Raw genomic sequence first — 20886 nt, 5'->3', positions numbered from 1 at the left:
TAATTTATCAGAGTAACTTCACACGGCGATGCACAGCACGTCTAAGACTTACGCATAAGCCAGAGCCAACTTAGCTTAAAAGTAGTTTAGGTTTCACAACTTGCTGCGTAAATAATCTAACAATCAGCCAAGGTCATGGCTCACTATGTTTTACAGAGTTTCCTGCACTACTTTTCTCCAGATCTACACTGAGAAAGAAGAGATGTTTTACTTAAGGTTCAAACTGAATTTGGTAGGATAAAAAGAACCACGTTTGTCAATGCAGGCTGCATGCAAAAACAACAAGCAAGAGCAATAACAGTAGTCTGATTTCTGAACAAATGACTCTGAAAAAATGACACTTTTAGTAAGAGTACAGTAAGTTTCACAAACCTGAAATATATAAAACATGTCATTTTGAGAAGTTGATTGATTAACCGACCTAAATTGAATTTGTATTTCTTTTAATTCAATTTAGGTCGGTTAATCAATCAATTTATACTTTCAGTGATATCTCCCTCAAAATGACATGTTTTGTATATTTCAGGTTTGTGAAACTTACTGTACTCTTACTAAAAGAATGGTTTAGTTTAAGGATACAAAAGCACCTCTATTACTAAGTATTACATTTCATAAGCAAGTATTTTTAAAGGATAAGCAACTAGCAATGCCCAAGCAATACCCATGTAGAACATCTTGGCAAACACCAAGCAGCTCCAAGTGAGATCTGTCAAATGTTAGCATGACCTTGAAGCTTCTCATGCTCATCAAAGATGTAGGCATCTTGCACACTCCCTCTAATTTGCTGTTCAACCACAACCTGACAGTAATTCATGTAGCCTGAAAATTCTAATTAAATCAAGTCAGAAAAAAATGTTGAGGGTAAATGGAAAAGGGGGCTAGGAAAGACAGACGGGGGTTTGTGAAAGAGCTGTAAATCACATCATTATAAACATCTCCTCCCCTATTTGCCATTCAGTCCGTGATTAAGACAGTAATTCAGCAAATCTCATTACTCCAGTTTAAAGGAGAAGCAACTCGCCATGAACACTTCATTAGAGTCAAGAATTTGAGCTATCGGCAACAGACCAAGCTACCAAGTTTAGATTTTATTTTAAACAAGCGAGGCCACACAAGACCACGTCGCCGTCGATCAACCTAACAGAACGTCCAAAGGAGATTGCCGCAAATGCAGCGCACATTCGTGCTGAGCTCACGGTAATCTACTAGACCTCAATGCAATTAAAACATCATGCCTCAAAACCACCTTACCAGCACATCTGCTTCATATTAGCACCGGGGTCGTGTCCACACCACTCCTGTGAATGCAAAAGCTCTCGTAGTGTCGGACAACCAGGGATGTGGATTAGTAAATGGTGCTATCATGCCACCCTCTGCATACAGTACTGCAAAAACGGGATTAAGCATGGGATTATCTACTAGGAGAGATTAATGTTAGGGTGGCCACATTTGTCAAACTCAGAGGCGGCGTTACGATGGGACGTCCCTTTTTCTGGGAAAACACTTCAAGATTGGAATCAAAAGATTTTACTGTTTACTTCAGTTACCGATGAATACGTTGAATTTAAGTAGAAGGATTGCATGTTTCTCAAGTATGCAAAAAGGGTCAAATTTTTGGGATGCGCTGGATGATCTGTTTTTATTGTCGGATTAGAGAATGGCAACATTTGCATGCATTTTGGATTCAAAACAACGAATGCAGTGACAGTGGTCACGCTCAGCCTTTTCAGCTGCAGAGGACGACAATCCTATGAAATTCTGGGTTTTGGTGGAAGCAGATACACTGGCGATTAAGAGCATCACAAGAGCGCTTTAGAAAATTCCCATACAAAGCTAAAAAACCTTGTTGCCAACATTGGGATTATGAATCCATAAATCAGCCAACATCCCCTGATCATCTAATCCTCGCAGTATATTCCGTTACCCATCTATCCTTTGCCTGTTCTTCAGCACTGGCAAAAATAAACACAATCAGATTCTCTGGAGCAGGCCAACTGATTGGATGAAATCTAGTACTCCGAGCTGGAAGAATGCCTTCCGGAGAAATTTACGAGTCTCACATGGATAGCTGCATCACAGCTAATGCATCCTCTTGTATGTGCAGGAACCCAAAAATATGCCTCAGTTGGCTTCTCTCGTTATTGCAGTCCGATGGGAATGGAGTGCCAAACAGGAAGTGGTGGGAATTACTAGAAGAGGGGACTATTTGGAAATCTGGAAGTGGGAGGGAAGTGCTTCACATTAAAGCCAGCCAAAACGGACTCGGTCTGCATCAGCTGTTTCGCTGCGGTAGGCACATGACTCCGCTGTGAGGTCATGTGCGAGTTCTGGCAGAGAGGTTTGTTGTCCTCTGGAAAAGATCCTGGAGCTGGTGTTGTTTTGCCATGGCCGTGGGTTTCATCCCATTCTTTGCTGTCGATTGAACGAGCGGGTAGGGGTTCAACTCATCAAGCAGGTTCACTCACGGGTTAAAGGGATACTTCACCCAAAAATGAAAATTATGTCATTAACTACTCTCCCTCAAGTCATTCCAAAGCCGTAAGACCTTCGTTCATCTTCAGAAGACAAATTAAGATATTTTTGATGAAGCTTTCTCACTCTGCATAGACATCAACAAAAATACCATGTTCAAGACTAAGAAAGATAGTAAAAGACATCCTTAAAAGAGTCCACGTGATGATATTTTTATTTTCTTGGACACAAAAAGTATTCTCGAAAATTTTATAAAATTAAGGATGAACCACTGATGTCACATGGACTATTTTAATGATGTCCTCACTACCTTTCTGGGCCTTGAACGTGTCAGTTGCGTGTCAGAAAGCTCTCTAATTTCTTAAAAAAATATCTTAATTTGTGTTCCGAAGATGAACGAAGGTCTTATGGATTTGGAACGACATGAGGGTGAGTAATTAATGACAAAATTTTCATTTTTGGGTGATTTATCCCTTTAACAAGGACACTCATAAAGGGAACAGAGAAAGGTGTAGTGTTCGCAAGACTCTCCATGCAGGAGTGCTTACTAGACAGATTAAAATTTCACAGCTGATTACATCATCAGCTTGACACAACAGTCAATTATCCTGACATTTATGCAGTCTGCTCTGACTCACATAATGGTAATAGATGGGAAGGAATGGCAAGGTGCTTCTCAGACAATTTGGCTGCATTTCCACTCTCTAGCAATGTACAGATTGTACTTAATTACAGCTGATCCTCGGGTCCCTGTGGAAACCAGGAGGGCGTCCAATCTGAGACGAGAAAGCTCAGGTCTGTGAACATGGCCTGGCTGGGCGTCTCAAGAAGAAGAAAGTCAATTTCACCTGCAGATAAACCAGATGCTTTGAGATAGTGTGTGCATGTGGTGAATGCTAATGTCTTCGAACAAGGTTTTCATGGAATCAGACTTGATTTGTGGGTTGAACTAGAATAAACAGTGGCAGAGTTTCCGTTTGGCTGTCGATTGGGCCTCCTGGATCAATGCTTCTTGATACCACAGCCGCTGTTAATATCCTCTGATCGCACGTATTGGTTTATACAAGAAGATTGGGTGGCGTCCAAAACTGTGCTTTCGTGTTCATTGTAAAAGGGAGCAAAAATTTAATTTTCATCCTTTTTAAAGCGCCAGCTGGCAGCCGTTTCAATGGCTGCATGAGAGAAAAAGAGCTGAAAATACATGCAACATGAATATAGATTGTTTGGAAATACGACATCCGTTATCGTGAGAGCTCTCGCACTACACATCAGGAACAGGAAACACATTACTCTGATTCTTTTGGCATCCACCCCAACTTCCTTTGGATCAGAGGGCGGCCAACTTATCTTGGGAGTGGCGGTAAATTACGCCAGACCACAACCCAAGTGAGACAGATGTTTTGAAGAGGATCGTTTTACATGTTACCCAATTCAAAATTCACATTTAAGGTCTCACACAAGAAACACTCCGTCAGCAGGGCTTAATGATAAGGATTCTTTCAGCCAGTTGTTTTTACTCGCCCTGGCAATGATTTTACAAGCCACACTAAAAAAGAAGGAATTGTACACACTTTAACTATTTTTTTGTCTGCTTGATACCATTAGTATATTTTCCTTTCCATTTTTCTTTACAAAACAAAAGAAAATATACAAATTATTAATTTCAATTTGTGTTTTAATTCAAAACATTATATGCTTTGCCAAATGATGCTGTCTATGACTTTTAGGCAATTTTTTAAATTTTTGACAAAACCAAGATAACATTCTTGATGACAAATGAGCAAAATTTGAAATCATTTAGATTACATCACAGAAAAACTAACTTTTAAAGTTTGCAAGGTGTAAAAATTAATCTACAAAGCCGACAAAACTTTCTCATTGACCCAGACCTTAATCAGGAAACACACATGGAATAGAAAATTGAACAGTCAACCACTGAAAAATGAAAACTGTCATTATTTACTCAGCCTCATGTGGCTCCAAACCAGTAACATTTTCTATCTTTTGTAAAAGGCAAAAGGTAGTATTGTGTAGAATGTGCTGGCTTCTCTTTTCCACACAACAAATGTGAATACGAATTGATGTTGAGCTCCAAAAACGACAATAAAAGCACCTTAAAAGCATTATAAACAGAGCTCATATGCACCATATTACAAGTCTTTCAAAGTCATAAAATTGCTTCACAGTCATATGATTCCTATGACAGGTTTGACATCAAAAGTGACAGTTCTCGTGATCGATCTCCACTGATCTCAAACCAGCCGTAACGTGCCATATTTAAACATTCAAACACCTTTTATGTTCTAGAAAAACAGAAAAGTGCCATGATGGTGTATAAATGACAGAATTTTCATTTTTGGGTGAACCATTCTGATTAATGCCACATTTGCAATATCCTGCAACAAAAGCATTGCTGTGAGGACAGTTCTCAAAGAAAAGCAACATCTTCTACACCAGTTTGACGCCACACTAAGTCACCATGAAGAATGTTTCACTGCGGCTAAGAGAGACGGAGCTGGACTTGATACTGTATCTCTCAAGTCTCACTGCCCTTTCATGCACCTTTCACAGTTTTCTTATCTCTCTCGGGACGGAGTCTAAGCAGAATAGCGTGAAATGTTCTGTACGTCCCGGTGATAGAGCCGTGGGACTGGTGGACCGAGGGAGGCTGTGGCATCCGCTGAGGTCACTCAAGGTCAGCCGCCTCCATTGTCTGGTTCTATCTGTGAAGTGTTCAACAATTCACGAGAGACGCTCGCTGATCCGACCGTGATGAGGATTAATGTGATACATTTGTTTGGTTTAGGCTCGGAAAGACAAATTAAAAGCATCAGGCGCAAATTAATATACTTTTGCGGAGTCAATTAGATTAATGATGTCGCTACTGGTTCAGGTTGACCTTTCCATGCCTTCCTGTTAGAAACTGGTTATTGGCTTAAACAGACACAGGCGTGTGAATAACCTCTGAATGCTCACCGGTCGGGTTGTAAATCATGCTTGTTATTGAAAATAAAGCTGTTGTTGAAATAACGACTAGCTAAGCGACTAAATTATGTCATTGGATGTCCTTGCACGCTATCTTCTGCTGCTTTCAGAAGCCTGTTTACAAATGTATAATAAAATGCCAGAGGACATAAATAGAGGGAATACAGAGAAATGCACTGCGCCAGACAAAAGCAATGATTCTAATTTAGTTTGGAAAGCACAGCACAATAAATGGGTCTATTGTGTGCTACAGCACGATTAACATACAACAGATGTTATAATGCAAAACAAAATAAAAAAAGGTTTTAATACCATTCTTACTAAAAATAATACATTTTGTGTTAATGTAGGCAACTGGTAAAATCTTTCATTTAAAAGTAGAAAATTATATGAGTGCACACATAAACAAAATAAAAAGATAAACGAAAGAAAAGACAAATAAGGAAAATAAGGAAAAATAAGAAAATATTTTTAAAAAGAAAAATAATAAGTGATATTATACTGAAAATACAATAAACTAAAAAAAATTAAAAGAAATGAAAGAAAAAAATATAAGAAAAATAAGACAAAAATAAAGAATTAAAATAAACAAAAATTTAAAGGGGTCATATGATGTTGCTAAAAAAAAAGAACAATATTTTGTGTATTTGGTGTAATGCAATGCGTTTATGTGGTTTAAAGTGAAAAAATAAAAATTTCCACATACTGTACATTATTGTTAATCCTCTATACCCCGCCTTTCTGAAACGTGTCGATTTTCACAAAGCTCATCGTTCTGAGAGACGAGGCGTGCTCTGATTGGCCAGCTATCCAGTGCCTTGTGATTGGCCGAATACCTCAAGCGTGTGACGGAAATGTTGCGCTCCTCACCGTATTGTGATGGCGTTTCCTAACGCCGACGAGATTAAAACAATAAAACTCATTACAAACGAAGCATTTGTTGCATCCAGTGGGGACATAATTACTGATTATAATGACTTATACTGTCTTTTTACGTGGCGCGATGTAAACATTACCATGTCTGCATTTGTGGAAATGACAAACAACAAGAGCTACTCTACACAACTCAAATCGTCAGTAGCAGAAACGTACTAACAGGCTGTGATTCAGAAGCGTCAGACTGTCCTTGCAAAGTTGGAATTGCCCGACTTTATAGAAACAGTCTTTGAGCAAGCCAGCATTGTAGGCTACTCTCCTGCCAGGTTCAGGAAATAGTCCTCCGTAAAATGTGCTACCCACACTCGAACATTTGGGTTGAACTGTTCTGGAACAGTGTTGTAAATACAACTTAACCACTGATTTCTAGTTGTGTCCTCTTTTGGAAGCCCAAACAAAGTACTTTCACAACGAAACACAGCGTCTCCAGGACATGGCGCCGGCGGCAGCGACACTACTACAGCCAGAATAAAAATCTCGCCCTCTTTCTTTGCGTATACGTTTGGGCGGTGTTATGAAAATCTCCCCACATCGTGACGTAGACATGTGGGGGCGTGTTTGAATGAGCCGTGTTAGGGGGGCGTGGACAAGTCTTAACTTAAAGAATATCTCTTTGGTTTTGAGACTTTAGTCTTTGCAACTTCAGGGATCTTATCTATGCACAAACAGCTTGTAACACTCCAAAGAGAAAGGAAAACTTGAAATCGCATCATATGACCCCTTTAAATGAAAAAGAATACAATAAATGAATAAGATAAAAAAAAGGATGGATAGATGGAAGGAATATTGCAAGAATCACAACACCTACTAAACATGCTATAGTTTTAATTCTAGCCTTCACACTAATAAAAACAAATCAAAAACACCTTGAATCTGTTCAATATCATGGTAGCTGTTCCATTTTCTCCTCAGCCTTTCCTCACGGATCTGATAACAGCCATCAGACAGCACATTTCAGCCGTCAGCATCAGCGAGTGTGCTCTTATCACGGCTCAAAGACAACAAAATGGGAATGTCATGACAGACCGGCTTGATGAAGAGAGAAGATGTGAAGAGACTAGTAAAAAGTACTGGGACTCCCAAAACCCAAACGCTGCAGCCCTCCATCATTTGCGATACTCTACACAGATTACAGCCGCTAACACACAAACAGACGAATGGAGGAAACAGCCAATTATACGGCTGGACATACTACAGGACGTTACTAAAAGACATTACGATACTGCAAGAGAGAAACATTTAGGGATGCGTTTCTGCATTTATAGGGATCACATATTATTTGACTACGGCTATCAATCTGCTTATTTATATCATAAACATCTTGTCAGTGGATCATCTGAGTGGCTACTACACTGTGTAAAGGATGTCCTAGTGTTAATTTAGTCATTTCTTGTCACATTTCTTGATTCCATAAACAATAATGATGACATAATTAAATAATTTTACTTAAAGCATACTGTTGACAACACAATTAATGCCTCAAGATAGTTTTCCAACATTTTTGTCCAGAATAATCCAAAGAAAATGAATAATGCCTGACATTAAACCATAAATATAAATATGAAAAATAAATATGAATATTTGGTAACACTTTGCTTAAAGGCTTGAAATATAATGCATTATAAATGTATTTTTAATGCATTAATTGTGTCTTGTAATGCACCTTATAATGCATTATATTATCTCATGAATACTAACCACAGTTATAATGCAGTCACAATTATACTCATTTATGTATTTTGTATTATGCATTAAAACATGACAAACAAACCTCACATATTATAATGCATTTTATCTTTGGTTACAATTACTTGTGAAAAATTACAATGCATTACAACCTAGATTATAAAACACCTTTATAATGTATTATACATAAAGGCTTTAAGGAAAGTGTTACCAATATTTTCATAAATACATTTGCATATTTTGCTCCTTTTCATCAACTAAAACACTATTTTTGTTGACTAACTTTAGATGCCATTTTAACCAGATTAAATTGACTAAAATTAGTAAATATGAAATGACAAAATATTGATTAATATCAGTCAAGACAAAAATCCCCCCCAAAAAAAAATGAACATTGGGAAGCCATAACTAAGCTGTCACTTCTACCAGCCCTTCAAAGGAGATCTAACCAAAAATAAATAAAAATAACCAGGCTAAATAACTAGCCTATAAACTTTTATTGCACAAAGCTATCAAAGTCCACATGTAAGAGAAATTCCTCTACATAACAATACAAAAACACTTATGCCTGGACTTACTACAAAATAAGTAGTTGCCAACATCCAGCAGTTTATTAAGCCTTTCTTTCTGCAAACTCGCTTGGAAATGAGTCACACCCCGTGAAGAAACAGCACCAGACTCAAGAAAAATACTGGCCTTTAATTTCCTCCCAACACCTCGCTAATAAACCTGCAGATTCTGCATAATCACGGGGACATTGATCGCAGCAGGCGACCTGAAGCACGACAAATGCATTGTTGAAGGTGGTGTTTTGTACACAAGCGGTCGTAGCGGTGCTGCTTTAAATGCCTATTAGCATGCAACAGAAACACTCAAAGCAGCAGCACTTCTCAGTTGTTTGAGAATTGAGTCTCCCTTTCAACGTACCCCCACTGAACAGTTGTCGGATGCATCTACCATCTCTAATTTTCTTCAATTATACAAATCTATTGCACACCTGTATAGAAACATGCAACTAAAACAATAACAAAGATCTACATCAGAAGTGCAGGAAGATCTTCCAAAAGAACCGCTGGCAAAATCAGAGTTAAAACAAACTCAACCTTTGTGTTTTGTGGCAAGGCACTAAACTAACATTCAAAACCCCTCATTCATGCATCGGTACAAAAGCAGCAGCTATTTGATGTGTATTTGCTTAATGCGATCACAGTCTGGGAGTGTAGAGTCCAATGACATCAGGAATGATGTGAACAAGCAGGATCGAGGAGTGGCAACGAGAGTGAATAGGGTAAAATAGATAACCACACTTACCCAGTTAATCACAGCATATTAACTGCTTGCATGGTGGTCAATGTGAAATGAATGTATTATATTTTAGTTGAAAATATTTTTATTTAAAAAATGTTTTATGGTACTAAATTATACTTATGGATAGTTACAATACATGTGTTACCTTTTTGAGTATAGACCTGAAAATGAAATATCCAAGTTAAACTTTTTGAAGACACTTGGTAGATTATTGCTGAAGTAAAAAAGTGAAAGTGAAACTACAAAAATTATATAGTTTTAGAAGTTTATTATAAGGATAAATGCAAAAATACTATTATAATATTTATTTTATATGAAATATATATTTTCCAAAACATGTCTTGCACCAAAACTGCGTGAAAAATCAAAAGGCAAAAATCCAAACAAGCTGTGTTTGAGGTTGAAAATTTGAGGTTGAAAAAAAGAACCTTTTTTGTTGCGTGTGTGTGTGTGTGGGGGGGGGGGGGGGGGTTCCCAGCAAGTGCCAAAACCTTTACCAAGTTCCCTACCTTTCAGATGAAGTAAAAAAAAAAAACTAAAATTCCAGTCAAAAATGTCCAAACAGGACCAGACGGTTAAGACATAAAATTTTTGCATTACATGTTTTCAGAAATGTTGTTTAATAAATGGAATCTAATAAAAAAATTTCACACGCTCCAGAAAATAAGTCTGAGGAATAAAACTGTTAAGTGTGGTGCATGTAAGTGCTGTTGAAGTGGAGATGAAAACTCGTTTTAAGAAAACTTTCTACTGTAACTGAAATGTACAGATGCAAACAGATAAAGTGCAATGATAAACACTTCAATGTGTATTTTAAATACTTTCTTTACACTAGCCTAAGGATGTTATGGAAGCAAAATCTCAAAATTGACCAATGTTTTCGCCTGTAGCATCTTGCCTAAAGGGAAAAAACCCGAAGCAGTGGTGAATTGCCTAGACAAATGACAGTGTTGTCAAAACGGTGGATAAGTTAATCTATTGGCGTAGCCATCAGGAGAAGGACGGGCGGCCGGTGCTATTGAATCACGCCACAGGACGCACTGAGAAGGAGAGCGAGATAAAACGGGTTGTGCTGCAGAAAGAGGCCGCATGCGGCGAGGAAACGCTGGGAAAACGTTTGCATCACCTGCTCAATCACAGTCAAGCACTAACAACAAGCCAGGCACCGGTGGCACAATGCGCACACTGAGCGCGAGACCTGAGCCATGTTTTTGTTGACTAATGAGTACCATGAGCGAACAATTGCCGCTGGCGTATTGTTAAAATCTCAGAGAAACATGTGGCCCGGTTGTGCCGCATAGCCGGTGGGCTGACCCAGAAAGCCACGCTTGGTCGCCCAAGTTGGAGAAGCGCTGATCCATCCATTTAAACGTCTATCCTGACCCCATCTGAGATATGAATCATGGCTTTGTGTCAGCAAAATCTAAGGCTACAGAGAGCATCCGGACGCTGACTATGAATTAATGAGCACTCCATCATCTCCTAAGCTGCCATCTACCCATTCATTTAGCAGCCCACTCATACAAATCATCCAAAGCCGATATTAAGTGTCTAACAGCTGAGTAACCCATCTACTGGCATCTGGAATGGTGCCATCACCAAGCTAAATGCTACAACCCAAGGGCCTTCTTACAAAACTGGGAGGAACTGAATTGGACATTGGGTTCTTTAATGTTGATCTTTAATGTAACTTTTACCAAGAATGAGTTTTCTGGTTACCCGATGGATGGTTCTGGTGACCAATCATAAAGCTTGTGTTCCAAACGTTTACAAGTGGGATGCATCAAAAAAGCAAGAAAAAAATGGACTAAAACACTTGTATTGCATAACAGATATTTTAGCTTGGAGAAAAAGCAGCATGCATGTGAAGCTATTCAAGTTTTATCATATAATCATGTTTACCACATGACAGCTTGTTAAAAAATGTCAACATCTCATGTACAGTCACACTAATTGGTGTATGTTAAGTGCAATATAAAATAAAGCTAATCTTTCAGTTTCAGCCATAATGTTTGATTTCGGTGCATAACAAGTACAAATTTTGTGGACAAAACTACAGAAAACACATCATAGCATTTTGTTGAAAATATTGCGTAACACAAAAATGGAGAAAAAGCAGCATGCATGTGAAATTGTTGTTTTTAACAACACAATTATATTTTTTTTTATATATATTAGCATATTTATTATATAACAGCTTGTTAAAAATTGTCAATATCATGTCAATATCTCATTTCAGAGTCTACTATTATGCCATTAGCAGAATTTGTTTTTTTGATGCATCATTAGTTTCTGGGCCAGAAAGGTTAGCTCCTCAGTGACTAATGTCTTAAACAAACTGGTTATGTGAGAAAATTTCCAGCTAAAAACTAGAGGAGACAGACCATAACACCTGGCTGAAAATACTGCATAAACTTCAACAGAGAAAAAGCAAGGTGTATGGAATTATACTTTTTTCATATTTATCAAACTACAGCTTGTTAAAATTGATCTACATCTCATTACAGATGAGTCACAGTAAATAGATAAAGTGTAATCACTAAAATATATTATATAACATTAACAGAATTGCCTGACAGAAAACATTTTTCGGTTTCAGCCAAATTCATTTTAGAGCATCACTAGTTTCCAACGAATTAAAGACATTTCTGGACTGGAAAAATTGGCTCGGCAATGGCCAATTTTGTAAACTGGTTGCAAACCAAGAAAAAAAAAAAAAAAGCAAAACATCACGAGACTGATAATACAATATTAAACAGATCACTCCAGTTATAATCAACAAAAGCCGTCGAGACTGGAAAAGCACAACTTGGCGCCATTCAGATAAATAAGCTGCAAAACAACTTCACCTGGTTTATTTATTTTAAGTGTAACTTTTAAATAAATTCCAAGCGTTGAATCAAAGCCAGTTTGGATGGCATTAAGAGAATTAAATCAAATTAGAAATTAAAACATGTTTACTACAATTAAAACTCAAAGACTGCAATGAACCACCATGTTATGTAGAAACATAGCGACATTATCTCTCAACCCACAAGTCTGTCGAAATGAGAGCCAATTCTGAGACAAGCACCAACACCATTTCAATCCAAAAGGAGTTGCTTTATCCAATATATTAGTTTATATGCAGTCAAAGCCAAATTCTGTTATTTTGCACTGGAATCACTTGAGCGTCGTTTACCCTTTCACACCATTTCTACTCGCCCCATGGCTCTCAGAACGACCGAACGAGAGCAAAAGCGAGAGAAAGCGAGAGAGGGAAGCGGGCCTCACATGATTCGACATTCATAGGAAGCATTAGGAAGCTTTTCATCACTGTGGACCCACTCCACCCTTCCATCGACCCACTTAACTGTCCTAAAACCACAGCATCTCGCGTTACTGCTGCTCTGGAAATGAGGAAACGCTCACACAGCAACGGCGAGTGACACACACACGGCTAAACATGTGAGGACCATTAGAGGCATTTCATTCAACAGCATCCCTGCCGAGGTGGAAACACCTGCAGCGGAATGAGGGATGTTTTGATTGGATACTGTCCATGACTTCCTTTTGTTCACTTTTCAATCACATCCACCAAAACCTACAGTTTATAACAGTTACAGTCAGATTGCTAAATCACTATTTAACCAGTAAATCTTACAGACGCCTTGTATAATTAGGTTCAGGACGCCTGTTCAATTTTTTCCCATAGGGATAAAAAAAAAAACTTGAATATGAATTTGACTATTTGGGGAAAATAATCAAACAAAAAGACGAATTAAAGGCTTTAATGAGAGAGAGAGAGAACTACAATTCCCTGACGATTTGTAAATAAAATTCAAAAAAATAAAAACAATGGAGAAATATAAAGATGTTGGAAAAAATAACTAAATACAGTAGAAAACAATGTGTTTACATTCATTTCAAAAGATGGATATAGATATAACTATTTAAGTAGTTTGACTGGCTCGATTACGCCATTCGCAGTGTTTATTGGGAGTGGGTGGTTCTTTTGGCATAAGCCGTTTTTTTTAGTAATGTTCATGGTTAATGTAGTTTTTCACAAGGAATTCAACTGTTAAACAATTAAATAGAAATTATTTTAAATGAAGCGAGTTAATAGTATTAACCATTTACTATTATATTACTATTAATTAACCTTTTAGCTTCCAGTAGGTCTGTGTTTAGCTTTTAATTTATTGTTAAAAATCAATTCCTCCATGGAGAAGATGAATGGGATTTTTACTTCCAAACCCCAACTGTGACAGCATGGCTGCGTCCGAAATCGCATACTACTTGTGTAGGTACTACATTTGAATTCAAACGTACTTCTCGACCGTTAAAAAAGTACGTTCTATATAGTATGAATGAGGGTAGTATGAATGGAATTCGGACGTACTACACCCGCCATGTTCATGAAGTCATCTCATCGATTTACAACGTTTAAACTTTAATAAGTCAGCCGTTTACTTTGATTATTTTAAACAAGTGCAATTTAACCACAATAAACAACGTTTTTCCCTGAGGTACTTGCACTTGAAAACAGCCGCGTCGTCGTTTTCTGCCGTTTTTCGAATATGACGCCTCCTCTCCCGTGGCCTCATGGGATATTAAAGTGTCCATCGTATGCCTACTACAGAATTCGGGCCGAAGTAGTAGGTCATCCGGGTAATTCTCGCCTACTGTTTTTCGAATACTATGAATTCGGACATACTACTCGCCTCGCATACTGTTATTCGCATACTATATAGTAGGGAAGTATGCGATTTCGGACGCAGCCCATGTGACAAGCTTGATGCATCGCCATGGAAATGGAATTTTGTACATTCTAAAAATGTTGACATTTAGGCCCCCGTTTACACTAGTGCGTCTACACTGGCGTGATCTCCATCTACACTGTACAACTGAAAACGCATGTCACGTGACCCTTCATGCTGGTACAACATGATTTATGGGTAGATTCCCCATTCGACCGCTCCAAGCACGCAGATGCGTCCGCCATCTAAATAATAGGAAATCTACCTATAAATATCTATGGGTACAACAATGTGAATGATGTTATTGTTTACACGGTCGTCAAGGATACGCAGAGCGATTGGGGGCAGCCAGGCCATCATTTTCAAAAGTCTCCATTTTCGACCTTGAAAACGGCAGAGTAGCGTAAACGATTGGTGTAACCGTGTAAACGGGGCCTAAAACAATCAGTTTGAACATTCTAAACCTATGTGTGAAAAGGTTCAATGTCAAGCCATTCCAATCCCTATAGGGACACTAAACAAAAGTATTTTCGTCTGCCATTGTTCAAACAAACAGACGGTCAGTGGTTAAGCCAGTGTTGCTAAGACCCATCTAACATTTACACAACACAAACAGATGCACACACACAAACACAAAACAGCACATTCGGAAAGAGCACGCCACAGTTGAATAAGTGACCTTTGCAACTTTCCCCTCTCTCCACACATCGCTCCATTTATTTCCCACTCCAGTCAGAAACGCCCCACAAAAAAAGTCAGATTGCATCTCTAAAACAAGTACACTTAAATAACATCACATAAAAGGTTATTCCATCCAGTCAGATGCAGATGCACTCTCGTTGAGAGTAACCTCTGCCGCTCTTTGGAGTGCGTGTTATTTCACCGCATTCCCCCTTTAATTTGCAACACAAGGCATGAGCGAGACATGAAGAGGGAGCTCATCCTCCGCCTCTTGTCGCGCTGCCCAATCTGCGGCCTCTTAGGCAATAGGCGGAAACTAATAACCAACATGAGTGTCTTCATGAGCTGTTTATTTTGCAGCATTCCCAAGATGCTGCAAAAGCAGAAAAAAGAGAAGCCGTCTTCAGCTAGCCACACAAAAACAGCAGCCTTTCAATCGCTGCGACGGCCAGCACAACCTCTGCTTCACACACCGCTCCAGATGCAGACCACAGGTCATCTGCTTCACCATCTCAATTATTCGTCATCTTCCTTTTCAAAGAGCACAGGAGAAAGAAAAAGGGTTCGTTGGTAGAGCTCCGGAAGTAAAAATCCCATTCATTGTGTCCATAGAGAAATATTTAGTGATAATGCAAACAATGAAGCCACAAGTCGATGTGATTTAAAAAAAAAAAATATGTATATATATATATATATATATATATATATATATATATATATATATATTCAGGTGCAGAATTACAAAAAAGATATTAATCCAGAAAAGAGATTCACCAATCAGACTTTTTGCATCAGGTGATCAGCCACTAAATTAAAATAAATGCAAATTATATAATTTAATCTCTTTAAACCCAGAATATAACTATTTGTTTGTTTATGTATGTGCATATTTTCAAATATCTGAATTATCTGAATATTATTGAATATGATAAAATTAAAAATTAAATAGATAAAATTAAAGTGATATATATTTATTTTACATATTAAAATTTTACATTTTGTTGCTATTTAAATTTTATTTAAAAATATATATATGCAAAATAAATAAATAAATCCTTGAAAGTGGACAACACAGGCTTTTTTGACAAAACGTGTTTAGGGTTGAGACCGCGCTATTTGTGGAGAATAATGTACGGCACTCAGTGGCGGTTATCGGTTTTATCGGATAAACGCCATTATTCTCCACATATAGCGCGATATGAAGCCTAAAAACGTTTTGTCATAAAAGCCTGTATTTTCCACTTTCAAGGCATCGCAAGTTCACATTTTACTGCAGAAGCCGACAAACGCCCTTGTTGTTTTTGAACAAAAGCCAATAAGTCCATTTTAGCGAATCAGCGCTCTGTATTCAGGTCAGGTGACAAGGCTACTTTCACTTTGAAAAGACGTGCTAGCTGAGAGGAGTTTCATCAAAGCTGACTAAAAGCGATCGAGGATGGATAATTTCGACGAACTTGATGAACCTGTGATATCTTCTTCAGGGCGAAAAAGGAAAATAAAAGCTGAAAAGTTTTCATGGATCTTTGCGAAAGCAGCGCGTTACAATGGTGAAGGAAAAGCTCTGTGTATTGTGCGTAATCACATCCATAATCTATGATCACAACAACGTTTATCAGGCATCTACATTGTCATCTGAGGAGATTACGTGTTTGTTTTAAACTCTAAAACATGGAGTGTGGAGTTATCTGCTTGCGCTATAAAACAAGCTTTTAATATGTAAAAAAAATACATACTTTCAATTAACTTTAATTTTGTAAATTACCTGTATTTAATATATTATTACTTAATTAAAACAACCCAACTGCAGTTTGATTGATATTACCTGGAATGCCCAAAAAAAAAAGTGATTTCTGAGAAAAAAAAAAAAAATATATATATATATATATATATATATATATATATATATGAAGAGTTCATTTGCAGTTAATTTTTTTTTTTCCTCCCCCAAGTATTCACAAATATCTTCTATTTCATACTTAGAATTAAATAATGGATTTTTAGAAAGCCAATCGATTCTAATACCCCAGGCAATGCAGCCTAAGTTAGTTTTCCTAAAGAACTACTTTATTAAAGATTTTTTTTAAGACCTTGTGGAAAAAAACAGACTGGAAAAATGTGGGCGCTCGCTGTTGTTCTCTTTTGGGACTAGAAAGCATTGCGAATACACGGCGGCCACAGCAAAGCCTGCACTGAGCGTCCTCTGGCTAGTCGTGCTATTCCTGGGTGACACAGAAAAAGCCTCCTCACACACTGCAGTGCTTTTTAAGGAATTCTGACAGGCTTGAGCCAATGGATCAAATACTACAAGCCACTTGCTGCTCCCGGGCGTCGCTCCTTCACGACTCCCAGAGCGACTTTGTGCCAGTATAATGAATGAGCCCATATCGCTCTTAATCTCTGGCCGGCCGCCATCTGCCGCTGCGGTAACATGAGCAGGCTCCACATTGGTCACCAAGATCTCATCCTTCCGGGTTTCTCGTATTGCACGTCTTAGATCAATATGAAGATTCAAAGGAACATTAGAAGTGAAAATGGTCTCTTTTCAAACAGTTCTGGGCCTCAAGGTATAATCAGCCCAGCAGTAAAGGAGTCCAGGGAGTCTGTATGTAAACAATAATCCTCAGAGATGATGATAAAGAGATGAATTTGAGCAAAAGACTAGTCATTACATCTGTCCAGCGCTGAGATTGCAGTTAGATCGTCGTTCGCTGATGTGTCCCAAACAGACAGCATCCACATGCCCTCAGACATCCAGAAAGGGTTGAGCTGTCAATCCTAACGTGATGAGATGCATCTCCTGAGTTTTAGCTCGAATCCTTGTGTCAAAATAGCCTCAGAGTTCAGCTCTGGAATAGGTTTGGAACAAAAACTACAAAGCACACATCATGCATACAAATTTTACCCAAAAAGAACATAGGAGCCAATTAAACTGACTAATTTAAAGCAGAATTAGCCTGATTTTTCTCAGTATAATGGTCAAAATATCATCACTGTTAAATAGAGAGTTCAAAATACCAGCATCTGTAACAACCCTACTTCTATTGACTGCAGACTGACTTTAGTCACAAAAGATGACACAATGAGTTGCAATTCTAAAATGCAACTCAAAGCTTTAGGGTGGAGGTTCAAAAGTCAATGATTCATGACACTACTTTTTTTTTTTTTTTCACAATAAATCAAACAAATGATGACAAAATGAAATGATTTGCATGATCCCGCTACCGATAATTCAAGATAATATTCTAATAATATTGTTTTGGTCATGATAAGGCACAATTGACAAAGAAAAATCAAGCAATTTTTGTAATGATAAACATTTCAATCAAACCTGGCAACCAATACAGAATGACTGATGCTAAGGATGCATATTAATGCATGTTTGGACATTAAAATGATATGGCCGCAAATACAAGCATACAAAAAACAGATGAAATTAACACTTATTTCACAAACTATTTACTCAAAAACCACAAGTTGAAGTAATTAGTCTGATAATGTAAAAATTATTGATGTAAATAATCCCAAACTGGCTAAATGTCACCATAATCAACCAAAATTAGCACTTATTTACTGAAAAACAACAAAGATTTCGGAACTGGCACAAATTGAGGTATTAATCTGATAAAATGCTAATTATTTCTGCAAATAACCTCAAGATGATCCTTAAAATCAACTGAAATGAACACTTATTTTACACACTATTCAAATTCAAAATCCATTAAAAATGTTGTAAATGGCACAAGCGGAAGGTATTAATCTGATCATATGCAAACCATCCATGCAAATAATCTCAAAATATCCAATATATATAAAATATCCAAACTCATTTACTGATTAAAATAGCATGAAAAGGGCGTATTCATCCATTTAAAAAGCCTGTTAGAGTCTAAAAATATCAATCAGCTCCTCTCCGCACCCAAATAAGCAAACCAAGTCCAGCTAAATGAATGAAAGCCACATGAAGGGCGCAACAGATTTGTCTTAAACTACACTAGAGATGTACAAACAAGGGTTAACATGATTCACTCGGTGGAAACCAACAAGTCGAGCCTGTTCAGCCAACAGAGCTTTGAATCACACGGTTCCTGTCAAACCCTCCGTCACCATCACGGTAATTACTTTTTTTCGTAAACAGGGGTGGGAAAGAGCTCTAACGACTCATGTGTGCCTTCAGTGCGAGAGCAGAAGCATTTATGGAAACGATATGGCATGAGTGTGTGAGTGTGAGTGTGTGAGTGTGTGTGTGTGAGGGGGCGGCGATCTGAAATCACTGCTGCTGTCAAACAAGCAGGCGAGAGCGAAATATCCTCCTTCCGCCAGGAGCCGAACCTCCAACTCACTTGATAAAGCAGCGGGCTCCTTCGAACGTATATCCTTCTTCCCATCCGGTGGGTAAATCTGAAAAAGGAGACAGGAGGACAATGAGCTTTGCATGCAAAAAACATCTTCTAGAGTGACTGGCTGCACATCTCTCATCGTGCCAGTGATCTGCAGTGCTGTTCAATGCCCACAAGCACTGCTCGCATCCCTATACTGCAGATCAACATGTCTCATACTGTTGTTTTGTCTCTTAACGGTGACAAAAACTGCTAGGGCTTTCATAACGCAACTGTGGAAGTTTTAAAATAGAGTGTTTTGAGGAATGCAAAGCATCTCCCGACGAGTGCAGCAGCAATGACAGCTGTCAATCAAAAGCCAAAAAGACCATGCAACCTTTTAGAAACGTGAGCGCAGGTGTGTTGCATGCAACGCAACGCAAGGCAACGCGACGCGACGCGAGCGCAATGACATCGCGCGCGTCGCGTTCTGCCACAGCTGCATTGATTGCGTTTCTCCTCATGCGGATTTTTTCCCCCGTTAAAAGCCTCTTACCTGGAGTTTTTCTGTGCCCTGTAATGACGGCTTCTCCCGTTCCTGGATGCAGCCAGGTTGTGCTCTTCGCTTCTTCACTGTTGGGTGAGAAAAAAGAAGGGGGAAGAAAAGGTGAAAAAACAACCGACGAGAGGCATTCGAGTCGAACCGAGCGCAAACTTTCCATCCCGCTGATATTTACTTGATATAGAAGACGCGTCCGTCGCAGGTCACGCCGTAACTCCATGAGGAAGGCAGGCAAGACAGCCACTCTGGGTTCAGGTCCGCCGCCATGTCTGAGCACTGAGAGCAGCGCTCGAGCTGCGCGCCTCCGACCCACTCGCGCGTACTCGGGATTCCTTAGCAACGGTGTCCAGGGCGCAGGCTGGAGAAGCGCCTCTGGGGGGCGGGGCGTACGCGCGGACCAATGACGCGATTTATTTATTTCGTATTTAAATGACATTCCTTTATTTGTGTTTTGTGCTCACAGAATATAATAAAGATTGATTTTATTGTCAATGATAAACAATTCAAAAGTTTTGGGTTTTTACCTTACGAAGATTTTTTTTTTTTTTAATAAAAGCTCTCAAAGCTTATTCTGTAATTTCTTGTGAATATTAAATGCAACTATCAAAATAAAGTTAGGTTAACAATAAATAAATAAATAAATAGCCAACAATAAATTGCTTTATAGCAAATATCCATACCACATAATAATAATAATAATAATAATAATAATAATGTATGTTTTTGATCAAATACTGAACGAAGGTGTCGAGTATGCATTTTTTTTTAAATAAAGTTTAACAACAAATTAAAAACCCTTATTTTTTGGTGTCTTAATAAACTATTGTCATAAATAATAAATCATAACAGTGAACAGTAAATACATAATTCACAGTTTCTCCCCCAAAATATTTTCACATTACAATCAATAAAACAGAAAGAATATCATTAAAATCACAATATTTATGTGACTCGAAATACAAATATTGAACATTAAATAGACAAATATTAAAGTATTTATTGTTACTTTAGCCATCAGCGAGCAACATTATTACAATCATCACAATCACTATATAAATGGATAATAATTACAAAAATAAATACAGCACAATGGATGCATTTCATGGGGAAAAAAACAACTTAAAGTCAAAACAGCATGTAAATGAAAAACATGATCCAGCAATATTCAATTTCAGACATTCATTTTATTATTGATGTCTGG

At 38.1% G+C, this 20886-nt stretch overlaps 1 protein-coding gene across 13 annotated transcripts in view; it reads right to left on the bottom strand.

The window, feature by feature from the left end:
* Positions 1 to 20014, bottom strand: part of LOC306861242 (pleckstrin homology domain-containing family A member 5-like) — a 169892-nt gene extending 149878 nt beyond the window's left edge. For 12 of the 13 annotated variants that reach the window (XM_079403405.1, XM_079403406.1, XM_079403408.1 and 9 more), the window contains exons 1-3: positions 19861 to 20014; positions 19680 to 19756; positions 19148 to 19205 (exon numbers count right to left, since the gene is read on the bottom strand). In XM_079403405.1, coding sequence (XP_079259531.1) covers positions 19148 to 19205; positions 19680 to 19756; positions 19861 to 19952 — 227 coding nt within the window. In that variant the 5' untranslated portion in view covers positions 19953 to 20014. The remainder of the gene's footprint in view (positions 1 to 19147; positions 19206 to 19679; positions 19757 to 19860) is intronic. The other variant, XR_013783456.1, reaches the window with a different exon arrangement.
* Between the last annotated feature and the right edge of the window lie 872 nt (positions 20015 to 20886).

This window comes from Barbus barbus, assembly GCF_936440315.1.
Source record: "Barbus barbus genome assembly, chromosome: 42".
Taxonomy (NCBI): Eukaryota; Metazoa; Chordata; class Actinopteri; order Cypriniformes; family Cyprinidae; genus Barbus; species Barbus barbus.
The sequence above is the reverse complement of the archived record's forward strand: the minus strand, read 5'-3'. Positions and strand labels throughout refer to the sequence as shown.